Source organism: Carex rostrata, chromosome 7 (genome assembly GCF_964058835.1).
Source record: "Carex rostrata chromosome 7, lpCarRost1.2, whole genome shotgun sequence".
NCBI lineage: Eukaryota > Viridiplantae > Streptophyta > Magnoliopsida > Poales > Cyperaceae > Carex > Carex rostrata.
In genome coordinates, this window is record NC_135924.1 from 11314713 (window position 1) to 11329449 (window position 14737).

General features: G+C 36.9%; 2 protein-coding genes across 2 annotated transcripts; both read right to left on the minus strand.

Moving 5' to 3' along the window:
* Positions 1 to 7690: 7690 nt before the first annotated feature.
* LOC144557022 (uncharacterized) lies at positions 7691 to 8634 on the minus strand. Its single transcript, XM_078305560.1, has one exon. The coding sequence runs from the start codon at positions 8587 to 8589 to the stop codon at positions 7756 to 7758; it is 834 nt and encodes a 277-aa protein (XP_078161686.1). The 5' UTR covers positions 8590 to 8634; the 3' UTR covers positions 7691 to 7755.
* A 2004-nt stretch (positions 8635 to 10638) lies between these two features.
* On the minus strand, positions 10639 to 11606 carry LOC144557048 (uncharacterized). The gene has a single exon (XM_078305596.1). The coding sequence runs from the start codon at positions 11555 to 11557 to the stop codon at positions 10724 to 10726; it is 834 nt and encodes a 277-aa protein (XP_078161722.1). The 5' UTR covers positions 11558 to 11606; the 3' UTR covers positions 10639 to 10723.
* Between the last annotated feature and the right edge of the window lie 3131 nt (positions 11607 to 14737).

Sequence of the window (14737 nt, forward strand, 5' to 3'; positions counted from 1 at the left end):
GCAAGGATATAAAGGTAGGGAGACAGGGGATCACCCTGTCGAACCTCCCTCTTGCAAAAGAAATAGTTAGTAAGGTCGCCATTTATATTGATACACGATTGGGAGCTAATGAGCCATTCGTTAATCCATCGTATCCATTTTTGTCCAAAACCTCTACTATGTAATATATCTAAAAGATAAGACCAATTAATTTTGTCGTACGCTTTCTCAAAATCCACTTTGACAATCACTCCTGGTTCCTTACTAACTTGGCAAGAATGTATGATTTCTTGACTAAGTATGACATTATCTAGAATATCTCTCCCTTTGATAAAAGCGGCTTGACTACTATCAATGATTCTATTCATTATTGATTCTAAACGAAAGGTCAATATCTTAGAGATAATTTTGAAACTACAGTTCACCAAGCTAATCGGTCTGAATTTGGTTATTAATTTGGTATCGTTCTCTTTGGGTATAAGGCAAATGATTGATCTATTCAGACTAGTGAGCTTGGTAGAATGATTATAAAAATGTGAACATAATCGACAGAATTCACTACTGATCAGATCCCAAAAAACCTGATAAAACTTGAAAGTGAAACCATCGGGGCCCGGAGCGCCATTTGGTTCACAAGCAAAAACAACATGTCTAATTTCTTCAACAGTAAATGGTAATTCTAACATTTGTTGCTCAGAAGCTGTAATTTTGTCACTGGGGTCCCAAAAGTCTGGTTCTAAGGAAGCACACACATGTCCTGGTTGACCTAGCAACTCTTTATAGAATTTTTGAATGTGTTGAGAAATTTCAGATTTGGTAGTAGTGGTAGTGCCATCTATGTCTAGTGCTAGAATTTTATTTTTCTTAGTGCGATGCGTGGCAATTGTGTGGAAAAACTTCGTATTATTGTCTCTTTCTTCTAGCCATTTCTGTTTAGCTCTATCGTGCCAATGTTTTTCTTCTTCCAAATATATATTGTCTAAGGAATATTTGGTAAAAAGCCACTCATCTTTTTCTACTTCTGTAAAATCTCTGGATTCTAATAACTTTTCTAGATCCTTTAATTTTGCTAAAAGAGCCTTTTTTTCTCGTTTTTTCTTACTATAGAAATTTTTGGTCCAACCCCGAATCTTTTGTCTAAGGAATTTCAATTTGGCATTCCAGCTTTTGGCTATATCATTATTGTCTAAAGAAAATTCATGCCACCATTTATTGATTAAATGGATAAAATCGGGCTGGTCCAGCCAAATGGGATCAAAACGGAATAAATTGGTGGGAGAGTCTACTTTTGAAGAAATTTGAAGGATAAGCGGACAGTGATCTGACCCATATTTGCCTAAATCAAGGATAGAGCTAGCGGGGTAGATATTTTCCCAAGATAAGCTAGTAAAAAAACGATCCAATAATGCGAATCTATTCCCATTATTCCACGTATATTTTCTACCAGTCAATTTCTGCTCTATCAATTGGTGGTTGCTAATGAACCGATTAAACTTAGCACTAGTAGTGATATCAAACAAATTACCAGATTTTTCATCTCTATGTCTAATCGCATTAAAATCCCCACACAGAATCCATGGTTCTGTGTTGGTGCCCCGTATGTGGTTCAATTCTATCCATAACTCTTTCTTATGTGTGCGTATAACTGGGCCATATACTATCGTTATTTGCCATTTTTGACCATCTAGTTTATTTTCTACGTGTACATTGAGAGCGTACTTATGCAAGGAATGACTCATACAGTTAATAATAGAGCTATCACACCCAAACAGTATCCCCCCAGATCTACCTACGGATGGTACCCAATACCAAACATCAAATCTGGAAGATATAGTCCGTAAAATTCTATTAGTAAACTGATCTTTTTTCGTCTCCTGTATAGCAAGAATATCAATATGATGGTCTACTAAAATATCATGTAAAATTTGTCTTTTTTTATAAGAATTCAGACCTCTAGCATTCCAGTTCAAAAAATTCATGAGGAAACTAAAAGGTTCCCATGTGCGACATCGGAAGGAACTTCCGCATCAGCATTATGAACTAAAAGAGAGTGGGAATCATGCAAAGGTTCTACATCCTCAATAACATTCAAATCATGAGTCATACTACTAAGAGAATTGGTATCCAAAACAATATGTTGAGAAGGATCTAAAGACTTGGTCTGATCGAGTAAAGAAAGAATGACTTCTTCAAAAGAGGATCTATCTTGGTTTTGAATTTTGTGAATAATATGTGCAGCCTCATCAGCATTCTGACCTAGTTTGATCTGATATACCCTAAAAAGATTTTTAACTTGATCTAAAGATAGTCTATGATATGGAAAAAATTTTAGTAATGGAATACCTGAAGAGCTACTAGACCCAGCCTCTCTAGCCATGGCTCGCTTCTTAGCTTTAGTCAATGCAGAAGATGGATCTCCCACTGCTTGGAGTCTCAAGCTCTTCCTCATAGAGACACCTTTAGAGGTAGGGAGAGGAGGCTTGTTTGGGGCTTCAACAGATGTGTTGGACACTGTAATTCCTTCAGCCGGAGGTGGTGGAGCAGAGGCCCGTTTTGTGGTTGTTCTCTTCCACTTGTTGGTGTGCTTCACTCCTAAAGGGTCAATTTTGGGCTTGTTGCCTGCAGTTGCATCTGTGGCAACAGAGGTATGATCTGGTCTGGGGTGGCAAATTTCACATGCGGAGATAGGGGTGTAAGGCTGAGGGATAGGAGAGGTAGTGTCCACTTGAGTTTTCGTGGAAGGAGAGGTGAGTGTGGACTGAGATGGAGGTACACGTTTGTTCTGAGATCGGGGAGTTTTCTGGTGAGGAGAAGCTGTGATTGGTTGTTTCCCCGTACCAGTTGGGTGAGGGGAGGGTACTGTTTTGCCTTTGTCAGCTCTTAGGTTTGCAGAATCTGCAGTTTGCCGGGTAGAGGAGTGAGTCTGTCGGCCACCGGAATTAGGGGCCTGAGTTCTAGCTTTTTTGGTGTTAGTTTGAGAGCAGTCTCCTCTATAACCAGAAGTCATCATAGTTTGCATTTGGTGAAGGAACTGATGGTGATCTTCATCGGAATCGTCAGTGAATTGACCATCAATTTTGTCGTTCTCATGACAACCAGTAGCACTAGAATCCCCGAGTTCTTTGTTGTTGGGGTCATCTAACAGATCTTCATCCATCTCCGGCCCTGGGCCCGTGGGGGGAAGGGGAGGGGGAGGGGGAAGGGGATTAGGGTTTCCTGTATTGGCTGAATCGCGACGCGGTGGTTGGTTGTTTGGCCCTCTGGCACGCCATGCATTCACATCTTCTGTATCTGCCGTTTCGACCTCAATCCGGAGATCAAAACTGGAAACATAACCGGTAGCATCCCGATACAGCTGCCAGTGCTGTTCAGTAAACATCGTGGGGTCACAAGCTCCCACCCTAACCCGAGCAAATCGCCAATCATATTTGTTTCGAGTGGCTTGATCTAGTTCAAGAACCACTGCCCCAAACGGATTGAGCAGTCTATCAAATTCAACAAATTCCCATAAATTCCGATTAAAACCCCAGATGCGAAGCCACATTGAAACAAGACGCTTACCTGAGTTGAAACTTGGATCCCATGAGATGACTGGGAACTGGTTTCCTTCCATCAGCAAATGGCCATGACGAGTAACCGAGTTTTTCCATTGCATCGACGGCGCTTTAATGATATATCTAAATTCATCGAAAACCGCCACTCGCCAGGGGAATTGATCCCCAAACAGGTCAAAAAGCGCTTCTTCCACCTTTTCTGGGCCCCACCCGGCTATATCATCTAGTATGAAGCTTTGTTGGAACTCCCGTTCCTGAGCCTCTGACGCGGCAGAGGGGGTGAAGATGTGAACCGGAGTTCGGAGCAGCTGTCGCAGCGGAGGTGGGGCATTCACCCGAGCAGGCTGGGCCCGATCGGGCTGGACTCGATCTGGCAGGTGGATGACTGGTCGGCGGGGCGGTACATGCACTCTATCAGGCGGAACCCGATCAGGTGGAAAGGCGACTGGTCGACGGATCGCCGGATGTGCTCCGCCTCGGCCTCCTCTACGGTTAGCTACCATGGCTGGCGGGAGAGGTAGATCGGGTAGTGGAAAAGGGGGAAAAGAAGAAGGTTCTGGAAGAAAAGAGGGAGCACGCGCTATGGCTTGTGGGGGAGTAAAAGGGTATACATCTGTGGATTGTTTGCAAATCATAGATTTGTGGCCAAATTTGTTGCACACAAAGCAAAGCTGTGCATTGCGACAATTCATTGCAAGATGGCCTACACTGCCGCATCTAATACAAATCGGATGCTTTGTGGTCGATTTGCTACGAATGTCGTCTAACTTGCGCTGGATGAGGCTTCTGCGCGACTCGATCGGGTAGTTGTGAGATTTAGCACGCCACACGAGATCTGATTGCTGTTTGACTATCTCATAAAACAGTTTTGGGCTTTGGATCGCCATTAATGGCTTATTTTGGAGCACTGGGCCTTGATTAGCTGCGAGAGATTTGAATTTTTTGGATAGGCGGTCCATCTGAATTTGATGGATCAACATAGTGGATAATCACTAGGAGTTTTGGAATTTTCCTCCCCCCTTTTTTTTTTTTTTTTTTTCGTTTTTTCGCTTTTTTAATCGCCTCTTATTCGTCTCTCAATCGCTTTTCTTGGCTCTTCGTTTACTTGAGGATTTCCTTTATCAGTAAGGATTTAAATCCGACGGTCCATATTTTTATCTCCGAATTGTTCAAACTTCAAAATCCATCACACGGCTTCAATTACTTCTTTCTTTTATATCAATCTAATCTATTGAAACGATTCAGATGTAATTCAAGCCGCGTAATGGATTTTGAACGATTCATATAGAAGAAAAGCAGGATGTTCATTTTTTTTAAAAAAAAAAGCAGATTTGGATCTAAAAAAAATACTTCTACCCCAAATATGTTGCGGGAATTTGTTTCTCCATCCTGACATGTTTGTAAAATATACTTTTATCCCTAACATTTTTTACCCTTCATAATTAATTGTCCATGAATAATAGATATATCTCATTTATCTATTTCAAAATTTATCAAACTAGTAAAAGCAGTTACATGTAAAGAATGAATTGGAAATACAATCAATAATATGGTTTAAAGGGGAAAAGAGAGTATTTTGTTTTATGTTTTGAAAAAGAAGAACATTATGTAAAATTTCCCTTTTAACAATTATTAAAACAGTTTAAAAATACAACATTAAATCATGAACTATAAAATATGTATGTATATGGTGTGTCTATACAAACTACAAAGTAATGAAATTTAGTGCATATTTTACTCTGCATCGAATAATCTAAAATTGTAGCCCTCGAACCATAATTAAATAATATTTAAATTATTTTGAAATTAATTAGATTTTTGACTATCTGCATCTATATGTTAAAAATATTTCTAAGCATACTCACTTGCGACGTCTCTAAATATAGTAATAGATGTCAATTTTGAGTAAATTAGACCGGTATCCAAACTAGACTATCAATTCTCAGTCTACTGTTAAAATTAATGATTAGTCCGTGGATTTGTTTTATTCATATAAAAACATTCTCTTAGTTGGAAGATTTTTATCACTGTTGTAAATAATATTATGCGATCGTCGGAAGGATGGGATACCGTCAAACAATTAATTAGAATTATACAGACAATTTAACGTTTTTATTAAATTTATATATATATATATATATATATATATATATATATGAGTAGAACTAGGGTGCTCTTAAGCTCACCAAAGTTTTGGTGAGCTTAACTCTAAAACTCATCAAATCGATTTCAAATGACAAATCTGAACCGTTGAAACCCGCCTACTTTACGTGTGATGCATTTACATGTGAAATTTTTAAACATTCGAATTAATTTAGTATAAAGTCAAGCGGTCAAAACTCGAATATTGAGCCGTAGCACCGTAGCCAAATCCTATATATATCATAATTTATTAAAAATAATTTATTTAACACATTAAACTTATCAAATAAACTTAATTTAACTTAATTTTATTATTATAGCATGACACTACGTTTTTTTTTCTCAACTCATAGGCACTTTACATGTGTAAGCAACACATTTATTTATTAAAAAAATAAATTCAAGAATTAAACTTTTTCAAATACTAATAAAATATTATTTGAAAGATATAAAACATTCCAACATAAAATCACTAAATTTAGTTTATGATAACAACTTAGTTTCATAATGAACATGTCGTACTAATTGAAAAATATATGGTATATAAATAATAAATTTCAATGTAAGAAGAAAAAACATAGAGTGAGTCTATGGTACTATGCATATTACGATTTGTTACCGTGCTACGGCTCTATATTCGAGTTTTCAAATCCTAACGGTCGATCCGAACCGTTCATCTTGTTCTTCATATTAATATGTGTTTGGAGACCAAATTTTACATTTTTTGAAATTGTTTTACTATTTATTTAGATTTATTGAAAATCACTGTTTTTGGATGGTCCAGAATTTTCAGATCAAGTGATTTTCTAAATATCTAAAAAAATAGTAAATTTTTTTCAAAAAATGTAAAATTTGGTCTCCAAACACATATTAATATGGAGAACAAGATGAACGGTTTGGATCGACCGTTAGGATTTGAAAACTCGAATATAGAGCCGTAGCACGGTAACAACCCGTGATATGCATAGTACCATAGACTCACTCAAAAACTTATATAAAAAATATTTGATGTATGTCCAAATATAAACAAAACTACAATACATGATTTATAAAACTTATTATCACACATTATCATAGAACGTTTGTTTCAGAGCCATGGTTTAATAATTGATTTTCCGATTTTCAAAGTCCAAACAGTCGATCCAAACCGTTAGATGTGATCTCTAAGCCAGTTTTAAAATAGCTGATTTTAATAAACAATGAAAAGTTTCTGAATCATTGAAAACAAAAATTTTAAAATTGAATTAATAAATAGTAAAAAAATTTCAAAAAATATAAAATTTGTTCTCCAAATACATTTTAATATAGATTAAATATTAAACGATTTAGATGAATTGTTTAAACTTTAAAGTGTAAAAACTGAATATTATTCCACAGTTTAAAAACAAACCTTCTGATATTAGCTAACCCTCTCTTTGTATATAGTGGCTGGTTGGGTTAATATTTCCCTATTGCCTCCTATTTCCCTCCGTAATTTTTAAAAATTTCATATTTGAAAAAACAAATTAAATAACCACGTTTTCTGAAATATTTGAATTTTGACATGGCCGCATCCCTTAGATGCGGCCACCTTTTTGCAGGCCGCATCTAAGGGGATGCGGTCACTCTTTTTTTTTCGTTAAGATTGAACTGCCGCATGAGAAGAAAAAAAAAATGAAAAGGAGGTGACCACATCTTAAATGCGGCCGTTTTTCAGAAAGTATAGTTGTTTGGTTTTTTTTTTTTTAGGGTATGGTATATTTAAAAATTTCGGCTATTTCCCTAGTGGCTGGTTGGGTCAATTCCTCCGAATTATATTTCAGTTTGAATTACAAGTATTAATTTAGAACAAAATGGGCAAAATGTCAGTGACATTTTGTTTCTTACGTGAGTGCCGATTACATACATTTAAAAGAAGTCGCTTTTATGATTAAAAAAGTGATGCAGAAGACAAGTGACGACAATTGATGTCAAAAATGCCAAACAAGCAAAAGGACATTTACCAACGATCTTTAACTTAAAGAAATCTCTTATAATTTCTGTTAAAATCATTTGTACAATTATGATATTTGTCTAATTAACTTCTCAACCAAGTCCCTAATTAAAACAAACCACTCTCAATGTTTAGCAGCGATACTCTTGAATTAACCAGACTTCTGAGAATCCTGTCGCTTCCTCTCTCTACCATCTCAACGCATTCTTCTAATTCTTCAACTTTTACATGAAACAACATCTCTTTCTCTGCACTAGAAATCCTACTCTTGAAAGGCCTGATTGTGCTCGACGAAAACGAAGCAGCTGCAGTGGAGGTAGCAGCTGACACTGCGACCACTCTGTTAAGGAGAACCACAGTGACTGCTGACGTGGCACAAATCGCCTCTATCAAAACCCCGACAATCTCACCCGCTGAATCATCAGAGGGAAGCCACAAATGCGACGATTTAGTAGAGGCGCGCAAAGTACTGGCGAGGTGGCTGAGTTCCTTCTCAATTTTCTTCTGAGATTTTACAGAGGTAGCGAGCAATGCAGAGTCGTGCCTTCTGAGGGCCGATTGAACTTCATAATGGTGCTGTTTTAGTGTGACTATCTCAGATTGCAACGACCCGTACGAATCAACTAGGTACAAAAAAATTTCGAGGAGGCATTCAATGGAGGCGGCAGTTCGTCGGAGCACTGTTTTTGTCTCTGAGAGGTTGAGGAACTCATTGACGGCTAAAAGTAACAGCTCGATTTGCGATAGACCGGCTTCCATCCAGACAAGGGAAGGATTTACACTGGCAGCCCGTGATCGGACGGCCCTGATCTGCTCCTCGAGATTCGATATCAGAGGATGTGATCCGCAAGGGAGACTCGCTGACCGTACATGGTACGCCGTGCGCCCCTTTGGCCGGTGGCTCATAGGAAATGTGATGGAACGGTTGAACCCAGGTATCATCTTCTCTGTTTGTTTCTTCTTCTTTTACTTTTCCTTTATATCTGATCTTTCCCTTTGTATATGATTGTGTAATGTGAGCTGGGGTGAGTGGCGAAGTATGTATTTAAAGAGGCGGGCAATGGATAAATAAAAGGCTTGAAAGTGACGTGGGGTTTACTTCGTGAGGGGTGATAGAGGCCTAGTCTATGTCTATCCTTGATTATTTGGAAAGAGAGAGTCAGAGACTCATAGCGAGCGTAACTAGTGAGTAGTGACGTGTCGATAGATATTTTGCTTCCCATAAAACCACCACGTATGCCATCTCAAGTGTACTACTTTATGGCGCGCAATAAATAATTGAGAGTGGGGATTAGTTTAATTGCTCCATCCCGCAAATTAGGTACGGTGCGGTCATCTGCCTTCTCAAGCAAGGTTCTGCACTTCTGCCTTCCAAAGCAAGGTTGCATTACTTTTCATCCAGAAGACTAGAATTAGATAAATCTGACTTTTTAAGAAATTACTCCTGTTGTGTTGATTAGAATATGAGTGAGTCTATGATACTATGCATATCACGGGTTTGGTCCGTTCATCTTGTTCTTCATATTAATATGTGTTAGGAGACCAAATTTTGTATTTTTTGAAATTTTTTTTACTATTTTTTTAGATATTTAGAAAATCACTTGATCTGAAAATTCTGGACCATCCAAAAACAGTGATTTTTAATAAATCTGAAAAATAGTACAAAAATTTCAAACAATGCAAAATTTGGTCTCCTAACACATATTAATATGGAGAACAAGATGAACAGTTCGGATCGACCGTTAGAATTTTAAAAAGTTGAATATTGAGCCGTAGCACAGGCCAAAAACTTGAGCCAGCTGTGTTTCTAAAATTGAGGACTAGACTTTTACATATGAAGATTCAGAAAGTCCAACAGGCGAGCTGGGAAAAGGTGTAGGTCCGATGCCCATCGGACCTAGTTTGGTTCCGATGGACAGATCTACCGTCTAATTTGCTTTATATTGGTGCGCACGAATATTAAAGCAGACGCAAAAGTTCTGGCACGAATTCTAAAGCCAATCTGATGGTGAGTGAACCCGTCGAAACCAAAGTAGGTCCGATGCCCATCGGACCTACTCTGTTTCCGGCGAGCTGATGTTAGTAATGATGTATCCAAAATTCCAAATGCTTTGGCGAGGGCAAACAGAAAAGGAAGAACTTTTTATATAAACCATAATTAAAAAGAAAAAAAAAAGATTTTTATGAAACCAACATAATTAATTTTTTTTAACAAAAACAATAAGAACTAAAATATTGTTTTGGTTTGATTTTTTTTTGGAACCAAAATAGCAATTCGGTCCGAGATATTTTCACAATTTTTTAATGTATTTTTTCTCGAAATGATATCTCGGTTCTTATGATTTTTGTAAAAAATAAATCAATCAAGTTAGTTTGGTAAAATTTATTTTTTTATTCATGGTTTCTAAAAAAATTCGGAAAGGAAAGATACATGGATTTTTCGAAAAGAAAAGAGTAAAGATTATATTTTGGCGGAAACAATTTTGAAATTTTCTTATGCATGATCTCATACGTATGGCATGTTTATACAATTTGATTATATTTCACCGTGCAGTAAATGAATTTGAAAATTTAGCAGTCCATAAATTACAATTCTTGATGCACCTAGATTATATATATTCAAACGATATAAAATTAGATTTGACAATCAAAATGTTCCATAATATATATGAAAAGATATATTTGTTTTATTTGATTTCAATTGGTTTAATTTTTTATTGAAATTATAAATATATTATATAATCTTTTTGAACTACTAAGGGGTGTAAACGGAGCGGATTCAGAGCGGATAATTCTAATACAATCTGTATCTGTCTTTCAATGAGCAGATACAGATACGATTAGTAAATGAATATCAAAATTTAAGATTAAATCCGTCTTAAACGGATACGAATACAGAGTGGATAATATATAAATACGAATTCGAATACGGATATGAAACGGATAGTAAACAAGAAAACTAAACAAGCAAAAACACATTTACCAACGATCTTTAATCAAAGAAATCTCTTGTAATTTCTGTCAAAATCATATGTACAATTATGATATTAGTCTAATTAACTTCTCAACTAAGTCCCTAAAACAATCCACTCTCAATGTTTAGTAGCGAAACTCTTGAATTAACCAGACTTCTGAGAATCCTGTCGCTTCCTCTCTCTACCATCTCAACGCATTCTTCTAATTCTTCAACTTTTACATGAATCAACATCTCTTTCTCTGCACTAGAAATCCTACTCTTGAAAGGCCTGATTGTGCTCGACGAAAACGAAGCTGCTGCAGTAGAGGTAGCAGCCGACACTGCGACCACTCTGTTAAGGAGAACCACAGTGACTGCTGACGTGGCACAAATCGCCTCTATTAAAACCCCGACAATCTCACCCGCTGAATCATCAGAGGGAAGCCACAAATGCGAGGATTTAGTAGAGGCGCGCAATGTACTGGCGTGGTGGCTGAGTTCCTTCTCAATTTTCTTCTGAGATTTTACAGAGGAAGCGAGCAATGCAGAGTCGTGCCTTCTGAGGGCCGATTGAACTTCATAATGGTGCTGTTTTAGTGTGACTATCTCAGATTGCAACGACCCGTACGAATCAACTAGGTACAAAAAATTTTCGAGGAGGCATTCAGTGGAGGCGGCAGTTCGTCGGAGCACTGTTTTTGTCTCTGAGAGGTTGAGGAACTCATTCACGGCTAAAAGTAACAGCTCGATTTGCGATAGACCGGCTTCAATCCAGACAAGGGAAGGATTTACACTGGCAGCCCGTGATCGGACGGCCCTGATCTGCTCCTCGAGATTCGATATCAGAGGATGTGATCCGCAAGGGAGACTCGCTGACCGTACATGGTACGCCGTGCGCCCCTTTGGCCGGTGGCTCATAGGAAATGTGATGGAACGGTTGAACCCAGGTATCATCTTCTCTGTTTGTTTCTTCTTCTTTTACTTTTCCTTTATATCTGATCTTTCACTTTGTATATGATTGTGTTATGTGAGCTGGGGTGAGTGGCGAAGTAGGTATTTAAAGAGGCGGGCAATTGATAAATAAAAGGCTTGAAAGTGACGTGGGGTTTACTTCGTGAGGGGTGATAGATAGAGGCCTAGTCTATGTCTATCCTTGATTATTTGGAAAGAGAGAGTCAGAGACTCATAGCGAGCGTAACTAGTGAGTAGTGACGTGTCGTTAGATTTTTTCGCCCGCCGGGAGGCGTTACCTTAAAACAGGAAATAAATCCGCCGCGAGGTGTTACCTTAGATTTTTTCGCCCGCCCGCAGATTTGCTTCCCATAAAACCACCACGTATGCCATCTCAACCTTACTACTTTATTTATGGCGCACAATATATAATTGAGAGTGGGGATTAGTTTAATTGCTCCATCCCGTAAATTAGGTACGGTGCGGTCATCTGCCTTCTCAAGCAAGGTTCTGCACTTCTGCCTTCCAAAGCAAGGTAGCATTACTTTTCATCTAGAATACTAGAATTAGATAAATCTGGCTTTTTAAGAAATTACTCCTGTTGTGTTGATTAGAATATTCCACAATCTCGTCTCCGCCTCATTGGGGAGCGCACTTGTTATGTCTCTAAGTGAAGGTGAGGTGTTTGATAAAATGCCGCAATGGCATCGTTAAGTATCTAGATTGTATGATACTTTTCAGGTGCTGATCTATCAGTTAAATTTTTTGTGTTTACTAATGCATTCACAACTACACATAATAGAGTGAATTTGACCAATTCAGTTGCTAAACTTCTTTTATTGTTATTATTTTCAAGTCCATTTCAATGAAAATATTTAACAATTGTATAAATTGACAGGTCGCAATAGAAAAGAACAAAAAATTATCAGTGTTAAAGTTGTTTGTTTTTATAGTTCCTGGACATAATTGCATCAATAATATTGCTCTTTTTTTTTTTCTTTTTGCTTTTGCCTTTTTTTTAAATTTTTTTTATGAAAGAGGTATTAGTAAAGATTGTAAGGTGACTTGGGGCATAATCTAGCCATCTATATATCGACAGGGGGGACCCATGTGGAGCATCAGAAATTACAAGTCAAGAGTATTGAAAATTGGAATTATAAGTTAAAATCAAAATAAATTTTTTGAATTATGATTGGTAATTAAAATAATAAGAGCATCAGAAATTACAAGTCAAGATAGTTGGAAAATATAAGTCAAAATATTTTTTTTTATTAAGTATTCAACTAATTAATGGATTTAAACTCGATTCCATAATTTTTTGTCCGCCCCTTACGAAAATCCTAGATCGACCCCTGTGTATGAAAATACATGTTGCTTTCATTCTGAAAATTCTGCATAGATTTCCAATGTACTCTAAACCTTCCAATTTCGCAATTTCAAAAGCTAGCTTTTCCTTCAGTGAGTCGATGAGATCATAAGATAAAAGCATAAAAGCTGAAGTTCATGAAGAAAAGCTATCTGAGGCTAGTGGAAGAGAAATGCTGGTGCCCATAACTCTAAATCCATTGAAGGGATGTCAATTTCAGCTCTACAGCTATCTGAAGGGATGCCCATAACTCTAAAGCTATGTGAGGTACTATCAGTTGTAGCTTGTAACTGTTGTCTTTATTTTTTTCTTGTTTATTCATTTTGAATATATAAGATGATGCCTTGCCACTGACCATCAAAAAAAAGAATATATAAGATGATGAAAGGGTTAAAAACATGCACAACTAGTTCCCAAACATTTGAGATAGAGATAAGTATGACCAGTAAAATAAGGTGCCTCGTGTTTCGTTGACACAACATTACAGAAGAGCTGCACATTTAATATTTGTAGTTGTTAAATATAACACTAATTAAGCTCATGCACCTACCATTGTGCTGTAGTCTTGCAAACTGTCTTAGTTAAAACCACGTTTGGGGTTGTCTGCAATTTGTATAAACAAACTTATTTTCCATTGCACTGGTCTTGTTGTAAAACCACGTGTGGGTGGCAGCCCATAGGGAGAATCTAAACTGAAAAATTTAATCATGGTATTGTTAAACAACAAAGTGGATAATAGATGACATGATGAGAACATTTGAAGATAGTTCTTGGTTGATTGTTTAAGTGTTAGTTATGGTACAATGTCAACAAAGCACGGGAAACATGAATATTTGCTGTGAGGCCTAGTCCTCCTTTGTCTGTAACTTATTTAGAAAACTGTGTTGATCTCTGTTATTCAAAGAAAGATAATTACACATAAATATACAACAGAATGACAAGAATAAATTCAAGAAAAAGGAAGTGCTTTATTCAAGTTTCAAATTACATTTATTGGTCAACCAATCAATTTAATTTTGCTAAATAATTTACACACGAGTATTATAACAACTAATGCAGCTTCACTTTTTTCATACGATTCATTAATCAAGAATTTTGAAGCCATTATGAAGCAAGCTAGATTAATTTCAAATTTTCTATTGAAAATTTTCTGGTTCTTTTTCCTAAAGAATTAGAAGCCATGATATTTATAAGGGAAACTCTTGATTTTACTTAAAATCTATCACTAAATTTTTTGACATGTGCAACAGTAATAGACTCATCAAAGTATTGTATCCTATCTACAGGAAGTGTAGGGCCCGCTTCCTGTCAGTTTTTATTTTACGGGCAATTTGTCATGTTGTTTGGGCTTCTGAGGCAATCATCATGGTTTAAACTGTTTGATGAGCAGTCTGACTAATTAAGCCTCAGAGTTTTAAATGTAATTTGTGGCCGCTTATTACCAGCTTTATCCCGGTACTGTTTTCACTTTCGGTAGGTTTACCTCTAGATTCTGTTTCTATGTTGTTTTTCATTTTTGAGATGTACAATTACGGTTGGTTAAAAAGTTTCTATTGTCAGAGATTGTGCTTTGGGCATATGATGATGTGCCAATAGAAGTGAAGTACAACAAACCTGCATCTACACCATTCTAATACCTTATCCTAATGTGCATAATAAATAAATAAATAAAAAATCAATAACAGCTTTATTCTTTGAGATGGACATGGAGAAGGTGTTTAATTAAAATAGGTGGCCTTGTTTATCCAACCCAACACTAATAAAGCAATTTAGGTCGACTTGAGATCTGAGCCTATTTTTCTATTCCTTGTGAGATT